This window comes from Molossus molossus, unplaced genomic scaffold (assembly GCF_014108415.1).
Source record: "Molossus molossus isolate mMolMol1 unplaced genomic scaffold, mMolMol1.p scaffold_m16_p_8, whole genome shotgun sequence".
Classification (NCBI taxonomy): Eukaryota; Metazoa; Chordata; class Mammalia; order Chiroptera; family Molossidae; genus Molossus; species Molossus molossus.
The window spans coordinates 2,592,276-2,607,676 of NW_023425402.1; the positions used below are offsets into that span (position 1 = coordinate 2,592,276).

At 46.1% G+C, this 15,401-nt stretch overlaps 1 protein-coding gene across 2 annotated transcripts; it reads left to right on the plus strand.

The window, feature by feature from the left end:
• Window positions 1-3,261: 3,261 nt before the first annotated feature.
• On the plus strand, window positions 3,262-4,974 carry AIF1 (allograft inflammatory factor 1). Of its 2 annotated transcripts, XM_036248900.1 has the most exons (6): window positions 3,262-3,366; window positions 3,538-3,599; window positions 3,681-3,747; window positions 4,074-4,115; window positions 4,291-4,453; window positions 4,792-4,974. In XM_036248900.1, exons 1-6 carry the CDS (start codon window positions 3,342-3,344, stop codon window positions 4,874-4,876), a joined length of 444 nt encoding a protein of 147 aa, XP_036104793.1. In that variant the 5' UTR covers window positions 3,262-3,341; the 3' UTR covers window positions 4,877-4,974. The 2 variants fall into 2 exon arrangements, with proteins under 2 accessions (XP_036104793.1, XP_036104794.1); XM_036248901.1 differs by lacking the exon at window positions 4,074-4,115.
• Window positions 4,975-15,401: the final 10,427 nt, after the last annotated feature.

Below are 15,401 nucleotides of genomic sequence, written 5' to 3' on the forward strand. Positions count from 1 at the left end.
AGACTAAGGGGTTGCAGGTTTGATTGTCGGTCAAGGGCATATACCTAGGTTGGAGGTTCAATCCCTGGCCCCAGTCGGGGTCATGTGGGAGGCAACCAGTTGATGTGTCTCGCTCAAATCAATGTTTCCCCCCGCCTTCCACTTTATCTAAAAATCAATTGAAAAATATCCTCAGCTGAGGATTAACAAAAAACATAAAAATAAAAATAGCCCTGGCTGGTTTTGCTCAGTGGTTAGAGCATTGGCCCTCGGAACAATGAGTCACAGGTTCAATTCTGGTCAAGGGCACATACCTTGGTTGCAGTCCGTCCCTGGCCCTGGTCGGGGTCATGCAGGGGACAGCCAATTGATGTGCCCCTCTCATATCAACATTCCCCCCCCCCACTCTATCAGAAGATAAATGGGAAAATATCCTTGAGTGAGGATAAAAAAATAAAAATAAAACTTCAGCCCAGCTGGTGTGGCTCAGTGGCTGAGCATCGACCCATGCACCAAGAGGTCACCGGTTTGATTCCCGGTCAGGGCACATGCCCAGGTTGTGGGCCAAATCCCCAGTGGGGGGCATGCAGGAGTCATCCAATCAATGTTTTTTCTCATCGATATTTCTCTCTCTCTCTCTCTCTCTTTCTCTCTCTCTTCCTCACTCTCTCTAAAATCAATAAAGAAAATAAATAAGTAAATAATAATAAAACTGTGGTCCAGGCTGGCTGGTGTGTCTCAGTGGATTGAGCATCGTCCTGTGGACTGAGAAGTCCTGGTTCAATTCCCAATCAGGGCACATGCCTGGGTTGTGGGCTCAATCCCCAGTAGGAGGCGTGCAGGAGGCAGCCGATCAATGTTTGTATCTCACATCGATGCTTCTCTCTCTCTCTCTCTCTCCCCTTTCCTCTCTAAGTAAAATAAATTTTAAAAAAACATATTTTAAAAAGTAAAGAATGGCCCTGGCCAGTTTGCTCAGTGGTTAGAGCACCGGCCTGTGGTCAGAGAGACCCAGGTTTGGTTCCCGCTAAGGGCATGTACCTCAGTTGCAGTTTGTCCCCAGCCCTGGTTGGGTCATGCGGGTGGCAACCACTCGATGTGTCCCTTTTACATCGATGTTTCTCTCTTTCTCTCTCTCCCTCCCACTCTATCTCAACAACAAAAAAATGGAAAAATGTCCTTTGGTGAGGATTTAAAAAAATAATAATAAAGAAAGAATAAAACCACAGTCCAGGCAGGGGAACGAGACTCAGAGAGGACAAAGAGGGTAAAAGAGGTCAAATACATGGTGACAGAAGGAGACTAGACATTGGGTGGTGAGCACACAATTTTGTATTAAAAAGTTGTATACCTGAAACTTATATAATGTTACTAACCAATGTTACCCCAATAAATAAAATTAAAATTAAAACAAAACACTTCAGTCCACCACCGCCCTTCCTGCCTCCCTCCTTTACTTTTTCTCCATGGAAACCTACTGCCTTTAACATACTTGTTTATTTTTATTGTCTCTTATTCCCAATTAGACTACCCTGAGAATAAGACTTTACATTTGTTTGATTCACTGGGCTTAGAAGCATGCCTGGCATATTGTAAATAGTCAATAAATATTTGTGAATGAATGTATAGATAAAGAAATCAAGTCCCCCAGCAGGCAACGAGACCACGGGAGAGCAGGGCTGCAGCCTTCTTTCCAAGGAGAGCGGCAGCTGCGATACAGGGAAGTCAGGAAGCCCAAGTCCCCTCCGGCATCTCCCCCACCTGCAGGAGTGAGGGCGAGGGCAGTAAGAAGTGAAAACTCCCAACAGTTTGAGGGGAGAGGAGAAGGAAAGGAGTCTCCATCAGTGCTGGAGCAGGACGAGGGAGTCTGGGCAGGTAATTTGGACAAAAGGGTCTCAGTGAGGGGGACACACTATCCTCACCTCCCCTAGCAGTGACCAGCCAAACAGAGCAGCAAGAGAGATGAAGGGTTTGCCTAGGGAGGTCATTCATTAGGGCTACTCACCCTCCTCACCCTCTCTGTTAAACCCACAGTGACCAGCACCCCCACCACACACACACCCCCTAGCGCCAGCCTTGTGCCTTGGCTGCTGTGTCCATAACTGCTGTCCCTCTGAGCACCACTTTCAGTTCCCCCAAAGAACCTACTTCAATTCTCAAATCCTGAGCATTATACATTTTACTAAAAAATTCAAAAGGGCCCTGGCCAGTTTGGCTCAGCGGTAGAGCATTGGCCTGCAGTCCAGAGAGGCCCGGGTTCGGTTCCTGCTCAGGGCACGTACCTCGGCTGCAGTTTGTCCCTGGCCCTGGTTGGGTCATGCGAGTGGCAACCACTCAATGTGTCCCTTTTACATCGATGTTTCTCTCTCTCTCTCTCTCTCTCTCTCTCTCTCTCTCTCTCTCTCTCCCCCTCCCACTCTATTTGAACAAAAAATGGAAAAATGTCCTCGGGTGAGGATAAATTAAAAAAAAAAAAAAAAAAGAATTCAAAAGGGCCCTGGCCAGTTTGGCTCAGCAGTTAGAGCATTGGCCCCTAGATCAAAGAGTCAAGGATTCGATTTCAGGTAAGGGCATGTACCTCAGTTGTGGTTTGTCCCTGGCCCTGGCTGGGGTCAGGCGGAAGGCAACCAATTGATGTTTCTCTCTCTCTCTCCCTCCTTCCCACTCTATCTGAAAATCAATGGAAAAATATCCTCTGGTGAGGATTAAAAAATAAATAAAATGGTTAGTTAAAAAAGAATTCAAAGGGGATAAGATGGTGGGGTCACACTGTACATCCTAAAGCAAATAATTAAAATGGCTTTGTTAGATATTTCCATATTTCCAAGTGCCTCTCTGGAGCTGCTGAGCGAGGAATGAAGTTTCTCCCCCTTTCCAGATCCGGCACCCATCTTGCCACCCTCCTGACCTTCAGATTCTTCTCCCACAGCACAGAAAAGTCCAGTCAGCCCTTCCTCAGTCCCCTGTCCCAACCTGTGTGCCCAGATTCATGAAACCCAGTGAACTCCGGGACCTGCTCAAAGACCACCAGTTCCTGGTTCCTGAGAACAAGTGCCCCTGGGTCTTACTGCCCTTCCCCCACATCCTAGTGGTTATCAAGATATTACTTTCATGCACACACAGGGCTCTTCTTGGGAGGAATTTGAGAGAATGTCATTTTCTCATCTCCAATCTACACTCAGCTCCCCCTTCTTCCTGGGGTGCCAGTGTCAGCAGAAGCTGGTGGGGGAAGTGAGACCTGGACACAGAGGAGGAGGAAATAAGAGGAAAGGGGAAGTTTGGGAGGGAGGCCAGGCCGCTGAGGGAGAGGAGACTGCCCCAGAGACAGCAGCTTGCCCGTCTGCACCCGCACCTGCTGAGCCATGAGCCAAACCCAGGACCTACAGGGTAGGAAGGTGGGATAGGCAGAAGCCGTCACGCGAGCGGGAGCCGACGATGTGGGCAACGGGCTAGGAGGGCAGTTCGCTGGCCTAAGAAGGCAGAACTGTGATGGTCCTGGGCTGGTGTGGAGGTGGGAGGGTGGGGAGTGAGGGTACATTAACCTCCCTGTCGCCTCAGGAGGGAAGGCTTTTGGGCTGCTGAAGGCCCAGCAGGAGGAGAGACTGGATGGAATCAACAAGGTAAAAGGAAGAACTAAGGGGGTGGGGCCTGGGGACAGGAGTCCTGAACCTGGGCCCACCCTGGCTCTGGCTTCCCCACAGCAATTCCTGGATGATCCCAAATACTGCAGCGATGAGGGTCTGCCCTCCAAACTGGACACCTTCAAGAGTGAGGGGAGCCTCTAGGGGTGGATGGGAGGTGAGGGGGAGGATTTCCCCAAAAACAGAGCAGGGAGAGCACAGACACAGTCTACTTTTGCAGTGGGGAGAAGGAAGGCTGCCTCTATTGTCCCCCTGGTTGCAGTCCCCTTCCCTGGCCAGCCCCTCTCAGCAGCTCCTCTAAGTTCAGGATAGGGTAACAGGGCCCCTCAATCCCAACCCCTACTTCCTCTGCCTGCCCCACCTCCTTCTCCCTCAGCAAACCCTTTCTCAGTTCTCTGTCCTGCCCCTGCCCTTCCAGCCAGAGCTTACCCTCTACTTTCTCCCCTCACCCAGAGAAATACATGGAATTTGACCTGAATGGAAATGGAGATATCGGTGAGAACAGGGTGACGCGGGGGAGTGTGCAGGCAAGGGGAAGGTCTCTCCTCCAGTGCTCCAGTACCAATGGCTGGGAAAGAGCCCAGCTACCAGGATAACAGGAAGGGAATGGGAATGTGGAGGTGCAGGGGAGAGAGAGACTCCTCTTCTCACCTCTTACCTCCATCTCCAGATATTATGTCCCTGAAGCGAATGCTGGAGAAACTTGGGGTACCCAAGACCCACCTGGAGCTAAAGAAGTTAATCAAGGAGGTTTCCGGTGGCTCTGGGGAGACTTTCAACTACTCTGACTTTCTCAGGATGATGTTGGGCAAGAGATCTGCCATCCTAAAAATGTGAGGGAATTACTGTAGGGGCAAAGCCAGAGCCAGGGTAGGCCCTCTGGGTCCAACCTCCCTAAACTTACCTGTTTTCTCCCACCCTACCCCAGTCCCCAGGCTCACCTTCTACACATTACTCTGCACCCATTTCTCCCATTCTTTGAGGAACCCTTCCAAGGTCCTATCCCCATCCATGGTCTGGTTCCCACTGCCCCCTACACTCCCACCCCTGCTGCTCCCCTTCCTCCCACCCTTCAAACCCTCCTCCTCTTCTGGGTTTTCATAGCAACCTAAGATTTATTCTCTTGAGAGGGCTGTTTCCTGATCCCTGTGTCTCTTCCCATCTCAACCAGGATCCTGATGTATGAAGAGAAAGCAAGGGAACAGGAGAAGCCAACAGGTCCTCCAGCCAAGAAAGCTATCTCTGAGTTGCCCTGATTTGTGGTGGGATGGAAGGGGCTTCTAATGACCCCAACATGAAAAAAGAAGACACAATTGTGAGCCAGAGTGAAACTAAAATAAAATTTTCTCCTTCTCTAGATCAAATCAGCTTGGTCTTTGTTTGGGGGCTCTTTTTCCTGGATTTGGAAAGTAGTGAAGTATCTTTGAGGGAAGGGCAGCGAGGATTTGCCGAAATGGGCAATGTGTGTATTACAGCAGATGTGTGTGTGTGTGTGTGTGTGTGTGTGTGTGTGTGTGTGTGTGTGTGTAATCCCCACCAGATGATGTTTATTGATTTTCTTTGTTACAAGAGAGAAACATCATTCGGTTGCCTCTCCTACACACCCTGACCAGTGATCAAACCCACAACTTTTTGGTGCATGAGACAATGCTCCAACTGAGCCACCCATCCAGGGCTACAGCAGATGGCTTTGTAGGCAAGGGGTATTCCAGATGCATACGATAGCCTTAACCTCAAGGAAGTTAGAGGAGATAAAAAGACATGTACAGCCCTGGCCAGTTTGGCTCATTGGTTAGAGCATCAGCATGTGAACCAAAGAGTCATGGGTTCGATTCCAGCCAAGGGCAATTACTTCGGTTACGGTTTGGTCCCCGGCCCTGGTCGGGGTCACTCGGGAGGCAACCAATCGGTATCTCTCTCACATCGGTGTTTTTCTTTCTGTCCCTCCCACTCTATCTGAAAAATCAATGGAAAAATATCCTCAGGTGAGGATTAAAAATAATAATAATAAGCCCAAAGTATTTGTTTCCCTCTCTGAAAAAAAATATGTACAGCCCTGGCCGGTTTGGCTCAGCGGTTGGAGCGTCAACCTGCGGTACAGAGAGACCCATGTTCGGTTCCCGCTAAGGGCACGTACCTCGGTTGCAGTTTGTCCCCAGCCCTGGTTGGTTGTGTGGGTGGCAGCCACTCGATGTGTCCCTTCACATCGATGTTTCTCTCTCTGTCTCTTCCTCTCTCTCCCTCCCGCTCTATCTGAACAAAAAATGGAAAAATGTCCTCGGGTGAGGATTAAAATATATATATATATATATATATATGTACAGTAAAAAAAAAACAGAAATTGACCCTAGACATTATGTTCAATTAATATTTGACAAAGGTTGGCTGGCTGGTGTGGCTCAGAGGTTGAGCTTCGATCCATGCACCAAGAGGTCACCAGTTTGATTCCCAGTCAGGGCACATGCCCAGGTTGTGGGCCAAATCCCCAGTGGGGGGCCTGCAGGAGGAAGCCAATCGATGTTCTCTCTCATTGATGTTTCTATCTCTGTCCCACTCTCCCTTCCCCTCTCTCTCTAAAATCAATAAAGAAAAAACAATTAAAAAAAATATTTGAGGACCCTCTCTATGGAGCACACTGTACCTTTCCCCACCGCCTCCTCTCCCCAGGGACCATCCCAGCGTGCCCAGACCTCTCTTTCTCCTTTGTCTCTCAAGGCTCGTCTCTCTCCTCTCTCTTCTCTCTCCCCCACCCCCCTCCCCTCATCTCCCCCACCCTCTCCTAAGCTCCAAGGGACCTCCTTTTGCTGTAACTTGTTTTCTGAGCTCATTTCTTCTTCCTCTGTGACTTTCTAAGTAAACTTTCTCTTATAATTTGAGTCTTGGCTCTGAATTCTTCTCTTACCTGACCTCAAGTACCATGGTTGCTGAGCCAAGGTCCCATCTGACTCCACCCGTCTAATACCTGCTGCTGTTTTTCTGCCACTAACAGTTGGGTCTTCCCCAGCCCCCAGGGCTGCAGCCCCGTCCCAGTGACGCTGGGGCCCTCACGGCTTCTCAGAACCTCTAAAAACTAAAAACTAAAACTAAAAAAAAAAAAAAAAAAATTTGAGAAAGGTGGCAAGAGCATACAATGGAGTAAAGACAGCCTCTTTAATAAATGGTGTTAGGACAACTGGACAGCTACATGCAAAAAAATAAAACTAGACCATCAACTTACACCCTACACAAGAATAAACTCAAAATGGTTAAAAGACTTAAATGTGACTCATGAATCCATAAAAATCCTAGAAGAAACTGTAGGCAACAAAATTTCAGACATTATACGCAGCAGAATTTTCACCGATACATCACCTAAGGCAACAGAAACAAAGGAAAAAACAAACACATGGGACTACATCAAACTAAAAAGCTTCTGCACAGCAAAAGAAACAACCACTAAAATGGAAAGGGAGCACTGGCCAGTTTGGCTCAGCGGTTAGAGCATCAGCCTGCAGTCCAGAGAGACCCAGGTTTGGTTCCCGCTAAGGGCACGTACCTCGGTTGCAGTTTGTCCCTGGCCCTGGTTGGGTCGTGTGGGAGGCAGCCACTCGATGTGTCCCTCTCACATCGATGTTTCTCTCTCTCTCCCTCCCACTCTATCTGAACAACAACAAAAAAAATGTCCTCAGGTGAGGTTAAAAAAAAAAAAGGGGCCCTGGCCAGTTTGGCTCAGTGGTTGAGCATTGGCCTGTGGACCAGAGAGTCCCGGGTTCGGTTCCCGCTAGGGGCACATACCACAAAAAAATAAATAAATAAAAAATTAAAAAAAAAAAAAAAAAAAAAAAAAAAAAAAAGGGAACCCACTGTACGGGAGAGCATAATTGCCAATAATACATCAGATAAGGGGTAATTTCCAAAATATCTAGAGTACTCATGCAACTCAACAAAAGGAAGACAAAGAACCCAATTTAAAAATGGGCAGACCTGACTTCCAGTCAGGATGGCAGGTAGGTAAACATGGTATCGAGTCCTCCCACAATCACATTAAAGTTACAACTAAACTACAGAACAACCATCATTCAAAACCGCCTGAAATGAAGCTGAATGGAAGTCCTACAACTACGGAATTAAAGAAGCAGCCACATTGAGACTGGTAGGAGGGTGGAGGCGGACGGGCTGGTCCCACAACCATGTGTGGCGGATAAAAATCAGGAGGACATCTCAGCTGGGAAGGTCCTCCCTGAGGACTGAGGGGTCCCTGTCCCACACCAGGCACCCGCTCAGGGTTCCAGTGCCAGGAAGAGAATCCCCATCACCTCTGGCTGTAAAACTAGCAGGAACTGAGGCTCAGGGAGGCTGAGGCGGCAGGAGCCCCAGGCAGCTCCTCTTAAAGGGCCTGCGCGCCGACTTATTGGACTCTCTCCCTCTAAGCTTGGAGGGGAGGCACTCGAGGGGCGCCAGAGACACACAGGGAAGAACTGAGCTGTGTGGCACTGGAGCGAGGGCTGGAGAGGGGGCTTTCTCCGGGACAGACGTGCTGTCAGAGGCCTTTGTTCCTTTGGTGAGCCCTTCCCTGGGGCAGCAGACAGCCGCCATATCTGGGACTCCAGCGACCTGGCTCACACTGGTAGCCCTGCCCTGGTGATTCCTTGAGGCCCCGCCACACCCAACTTTCAGGCCCACCCAGGCTGTTGCCAGTTGCTTAACGATAAGATTGGCCTGTCTTGGATCCTGCTTCAGGTTTTCCTAAATTCTTTCAAATGAGCAGCATCTGGTCTCAGCTAGCCCCATACCTCTCATTAAGTAATACACAGAAACAAACACAGGGAGGCAGCCAAAATGAGGAGACAAAGAAACAGGTCCCAAATGAAAGAACAGAAAAAATCTCCAGGAAAAGAACTAAGCAAAATGGAGATAAGCAACCTAACAGGTGCTGAGTTCAAAATACTGCTTATAAGGTTGCTCAATGAACTTAGTGAGAGCATCAGCGAACTTAATGAGGGCCTCAAGAGTATAAAAAAGGACCAGTCAGAAATGAAGGATGCACAGTCAGAATTGAAGGAGGCACTAACTGAAATAAAGTATAATTTACACAGATTCAATAGTAGAGTAGGTAAAGTCAAGAAGCAAACCATCGATTTGGAATATAAGGAAGCAAAAAACACCCACTCAGAACAGCAAAAAGAAGAAAGAATACCAAAAAAAATAAAATAAAATAAATAAGGATAGCATAAGAAGCCCCTGGGACAACTTCAAGCGTGCCAACATTCGTATCTTGGGGGTGCCAGAAGGAGAAGAGAGAGAACAAGAAATCGAAACCTATTTGAAGCAATAATGGCAGACAACTTCCCTAACTTGGTGAAGGAAACAGACATACAAGTCCAGGAAGCACCGAGAGTCCCAGACAAGATGAACCCCAAGAGGCCCACACCGCCCTGGCCAGTTTGGCTCAGCGGTTAGAGCGTCGGCCTGCGGTCCGGAGAGACCCGGGTTCGGTTCCCGCTAAGGGCACGTACTTCGGTTGCAGTTTGTCCCCGGCCCTGGTTGGTCGTGAGGGTGGCAGCCACTCGATGTGTCCCTTCACGTCGATGTTTCTCTCTCTCTCTCTCCCTCCCACTCTATCTGTACAAAAAATGGAAAAATATCCTCGGGTGAGGATAAAAAAAAAAAAAAAAAAAAAAAAAAAAAAAAAAAAGAGGCCCACACCAAGACACATCATCATCAAAATGTAAAAGGTTCAAGACAAAGAGAGAGTCTTAAAAGCAGCAAGAGAAAAGCAGTTAGTTACCTACAAAGGAGTTCCCTTAAGACTGTCAGCTCGCCTGGCTGATGTGGCTCAGTGGTTGATTGTCGACCCATGCACCAAGAGGTTGCTGGTTTGATTCCCAGTCAGGGCACATGCCCAGGTTGTGGGCCAAATCCCCAGTGGGGGGCATGCAGGAGGCGGCAATCAATGTTCTCTCTCATCGATGTTTCTATCTCTCTCTCCTCTCCTTACCTCTCTCTCCAAAATCAATAAAGAAAAAAAATTAAAAAGTAAATAAATAAAATATACTTGTTTTCATAAATAACCCATGCATATGGGGCAAAATTCGAAAGATATAAGAGTATGTGTTAAAATTTTTAATAAAAAAAAAAAAGACTGTCAGCAGATTTCTCAAAAGAAACTTTGCAGGCCAGAAGGGAGTGGCAAGAAATATTTAGAGTGATGAAAAGCAGGAACCTACAACCAAGATTACTCTGTCCTGCAAAGCTGTCATATAAAGAGTTTCCCAGACAAGGAAAAGCTAAACGAGTTCATCACCACCAATCCGTTATTATATGAAATGTTGAAGGGTCTTTTTGAAGAAAATGATAAAATATATGAACAAACAAAATGGCAATGAATACATATCTATCGACAATGGGATCTACAAAAAAAATGAACAGGCAGAACAGAAACATTCTCACAGATACAGAGAACATTTTGTTGGTTGCCAGATGGGAGGGGGATTGGGAGAATGGGTGAAAAAGGTGAAGGGATTAAGAAGAACAAATGGGTTGCTAGACTGACAAACCTCAAAGAGAAGGGGGTTGGGGAGTGGGAAGAAATAAACCAAAGAACTTATATGCATAACCAATGAACACAGACAACAGTATGGGAAAAAGCAGGAGGGGGATGGGAGTGGGGAGGAGAGAGTCAATGGGGAAAAATGAGGAACATCTGTAATACATTCAACAATAAAGATAAAAAAAAAAAAAAAAAAAAAAAAAAAGGGCAGACCTGGCTGGTTTGGCTCAGCGGTTGGAGCATCGGCCCACGGTCCAGAGAAACGTTGGTTCGATTCCGATAAGGGCATGTACCTCGGTTGCAGTTTGTCCCCAGCCCTGGTTGGGGTTGCCTGGGAGGCGGCCAGTAGATGTGTTGCTTTCACGTCGATGTTTCTCTCTGTCTCTCTTCCTCTCTCTCCTTCCCACCCTATCTAAAAGAAAAACGGAAAAATGTTCTCGAGTGAGGATAAAAATAAAAATTAAATTAAATAAAAAATGGGCAGAGGCCCCTGGCCGGTTTGGATCAGCAGTTAGAGCGTCGGCCTGCGGTCTAGAGAGACCCGGGTTCGGTTCCCACTAAGGGCATGTACCTTGGTTGCAGTTTGTCCCCGGCCCTGGTTGGGTCGTGCGGGTGGCAACCACTCGATGTGTCCTTTTCACATCGATGTTTCTCTCTCTCTCCCCCTCTTACTCTATCTGAACAAAAAAATGGAAAAATGTCCTCGGGTGAGGATAAAAAACTAAAATAATAAATAAAAATGGGCAGAGGACCTAAATAGACACCTCTCCAGAAAGGAATACAAATGGCCAAGAGACATATGAAACAATGGTCAACGTCACTAATCATCAGAGAGATGCAAATTCCTCCTTCCTTCCTTCCTTCCTCCCTTCCTTCCTTCCTTCCTTCCTTCCTTCCTTCCTTCCCCTCACACCTGCCAGAATGGCTGCCATCAACAGATCATCCAACAACAAGTGCTGGCGAGGGTGTGGAGAAAAGGGGACTCTAGTACACTGTTGGTGGGAATGCAGACTGGTGCAGCCACTATGGAAAATAATATGGTGTTTCCTCAAAAAATTCAAAATTGAACTGCCATTTGACCCAGTGATCCCACTTCTAGGAATATATCCTAAGAAGCCTGAAACACCAATCAGAAAGAATATATGTACCCCTATGTTCATAGCAGCACTATTTATAGTCGCTAAGATCTAGAAACAGCCCAAGTGTCCATCAATAGATGAATGGATAAAAAGGCCGTGGTACATATATACAATGGAGTACTACGCAGTTGTAAAAAAGAAAGATCTCTTATCCTTTGAGACCACATGGAGGGACCTCGAGAGTATTATGCTAAGATAAATAAGCCAATCAGAGAAAGACAAATATCACACGATCTCACTTATTTGTGGAATATAATGAACAAGGTGGGCTGCTGATGAACGAAATAGACCGAAACATAGAAAGGAGTATGGTTCAGACTGACAAACCTCAGAAGGGGGGGGGTGGGGGAGATGGATGAGATGAACCAAAGAACGTATATGCATGTATGCATAACCAATGGACATAGACAACAATGCTGGGGGGGAGATGGGGAGGAGGGTGTCGGCTGGGGGGGAGGAGAAACATCTGTAACAAAAATAAATTAATAAAAATTGAGAAAAAAATTAAAAATTAGAAAGAAAGGAAGGAAGGAGGAAGGAAGGAAGGAAGGGAGGGAGGGAGGGAGGGAGGGAGGGAAAATCACCCAGGCCCATGCTGAAGAGCAAGGATTATCTTTAACCAACATTCTCCATCACTGTAAGCTTTATGACCTTGACAAATCATTCAGCCTTAGTCTTTCATCTGAAAATAAGGTTAATGTGATCCGCCCTGCAGTGACTGACATATCATAAGCCCTCAGTAACGTTTAAAATTGAATGGATGAACAGATAGATGGATGAAAGAACGGGTGTAATTGAATGGAGTAAAGTATTCATAACACTATAAAGCCTGACAATTTAAGTGTCAAATGAGTCTTTGAGGTCCTTTTGGGGACAAACTACAAAACTGAGGCTATCTAATAAAGAGAAAGGGGGCTTGGCTTAGGAGGATGCTAAGGGCAAATGCTAGGGATACAAAATCCCTGGATGGCAGAAACAGTTAAACAGCCAACCCCAGGGAAGGCAGAAGCCAAAGAGTTCAGTGAGACTATTCCTGGACCTTTCCTCCAAGGGGTCCCTATGAGTTAACTAGCAACCCTCAAGTCACTGGCCACAATTTCAGATTTCCCAACTCCCTGGAAAGAGAGAATCCAATTGGCCCAGCTTGTTTTATGTACTGAGGACAGACTGGGCCACTGAGGTTGTCCATGTTGGCCCTTCCCAGTGGTGAAGGAAGGCTGGCATCGTAAAGAATGTTGCAGTGATGCCCTGGCCAGTTTGGCTCAGAGGTTAGAGCGTCGGTTTGTGGTCCAGAGAGACCCCGGTTCGGTTCCCGCTAAGGGCACGTACCTCGGTTGCAGTTTGTCTCCGGCCCTGGTCGGTCGTGCGGGTGGCAGCCACTCGATGTGTCCCTTTCACATCGATGTTTTTCTCTCTCTCTCTCTGTTCCTCTCTCTCCCACCCACTCTACCTGAACAAAAAATGGAAAAATGTCCTCGGCTGAGGATAAAAAAAAAAAAAGAATGCTGCAGTGACTATATAGCACTTCAGATAAGGATGAGATGATCAAGTTGAATAAAATATCTGAATATAACAAATTAATAGATAACTTCTATTGAGCACCTACTATATACTGGATACCATTATAAATGCTTTCTCTGTATAGGTTTATTTTACCTTCACAACAACACTGGTGACAACAAGAAAAAGAAAAGATCTGGGGATCTTAAATAGTTTGTTCATTCAGGATAAATAAATTGGGTTATATTCATATGATAGACTATTATTATACAACAATGAGAATGAACAAACTATAACTACATGCAACAATGTGGATGAAATTCGTTAATGTGTTGAGCAGAAGACAGAAGCAAAAGATCCCTTACTGTACAATTCCATTTGTCCAAAGTACAAAAACAGTCCGGCCGGTGTGGCTCAGTGGTTGAGCATCAACACATGCACCAAGAGGTCATTGGTTTGATTCCTGGTCAGAACACATGCCCAGGTTGTGGGCCCAATCCCCAGTGGGGAGCATGCCGGGGTGGCCAATCAATGTTCTCTCTCATAGATGTTTCTATCTCTCTCTCCCTCTCAATTCCTCTCTCTCTAAAAAAATCAATAAAGAAAAAAAAGTATTTTAAGTACAAAAACAAGTAAAACTAATATATGTTGTTAGAAGTGAGGATAGTAGTTAGCCTTGGAGAATGCTCAGAAGAAACCAACTGGGCAGAGGGAAAGGAGCAGAAGGGCCCCAAGGGGAGACATGCCTGGTGTAGGTAAAGAGAGTAATAAAATCAGAGTTATAAAAGGGGCCAACTCTTCTAGGATCTCAATTCACTGTAAAAACTCTGGCTTTGCCCTGGCCAGTTTGGCTCAGTGGTTAGAGCATCGGCCTGTGGTCCAGAGAGATCTGGGTTCAGTTCCCGCTAAGGGCATGTACCTTAGTTGCAGTTCATCCCTGGCCCTGGTTGGTCGTGCGGGTGGCAGCCACTCGATGTGTCCCTTTCACGTCGATGTTTCTCTCTCTCTCTCTCTCTTCCTCTCTCTCCCTCCCACTCTATCTGAACAAAAAATGGAAAAATGTCCTCGGGTGAGGATTAAAAAACAAACAAGCAAAAAAAAAACCTCTGGCTTTTATTTTGAGAGAAACAGAGAAGTATTGCAGGGCTTTGAGTAAAGGAGTCTTTCAGGGCCTCCTCTGAAAAAAGGCTGCAATGCCAGCTGGTGTGGCTTAGTAGACTGAGCGTTGTCCCGTGGACTGAGAGGTCCCTGTTGGATTCCCAGTCAGAGCACATACCTGGGTTTTTGGGCTCAATTGCCAGTAGGGGGCGTGCAGGAGACAGCCAACTGACGTTTCTCTCTCACATCAATGTTTTTATCTCTCCCTTCCTCTCTCTCTCTTTAAAAAAAAAAAAAAAAAGGCTGCAGCATAGAGAATACAGTAGACTGTAGGAGTAGACCCAGGAAGACCATTAGTAGTCTGTTGCTGTAAACCAGGTGAGAGATGACAATGGTTCAGACTAAGGTAAAAGAAGTGGAAGTGAAGAGGTTGGATTCTGGATATTTTCTCAAGATAGGATTTCCTGTCTTGAGAAAAGTGGGGAGTGAGACAAAAGGAATTGATGAGGATTCCAAGGTTTTTTATTTTACCAGAATTTTAAAATTGCCATCAGCTGAGATAGTGAAGGCTGTGAATAAAGCAAGTTTTGAGAGGCTGAAGATCAAATATTTGGTTTTGGACATACTGAATTTGAAATGATCTATTAGATAACCAGGAGGAGATGTCAAGTACATAGTTGTGTATACAAGTCTGGAGTTTGAAAGCACGGTCTCTGATGAAGCTATATATTTGGAATTCATCAGCACATAAATGCTATTTCAAACCATGAGACAGGTCTTTGACACACCCAGTTTGGGTAGAGGGTAGAGGTGAATGCTTGACTGGAGTGGGTTTAAGAAAGAATGAATGTTTCTCTCTCTCTGTTTCTCTCTCTCTCTCCCCCTCCTCCTACTCACTCTTTCTAAAAATAAAAAATAATCAGTGGAAAAAATATCCTTGGGTGAGGATTAACAAAAGAAAGAAAAAAAGAGGAAAGAAATAGGAGAGTGAAGTGAGTATGAATGGTTCTTCCAAGAAATTTTGCTGTTGTAGCTGACCAGGGAGAGGGGACAGGAAAATCACTCAGAACGTTTGAGAACTGAATTAATCTCAACTATTTTAATGAGACTCGGGATAATATTATTGGATTCTTGCTAATTTTTCTGCTCTCATTTTTCAGTGTCAGTCCCTTAATTTAGCCACACCAGTTTAGGCACAGGTCCCCATACCCATGCCTCCACTCATCAGTTCACTGGGCCTGAGATGCGCACCCTCTTCTCAAACCTGGTTAAATCCTCATTAGTTCTTCATATCTCTTAGTAAGAGTCACATTTTCCTAGAAGCATTTCATAACCTTCCCAGGCACAGTCTGATTTTATTCCCTACTTCTGTAATCTGTGCATATCTCCAGCGCCTTCAAAACCTAGTTGTTGAATAATTTGCTGATCAGGTGATAGGTCTGATTGGAGCACAGTAATAAGTAGGACAGTAAAACGATACAAAGGAGGGGAAAGTACTGCATTTTGTAGAATGAA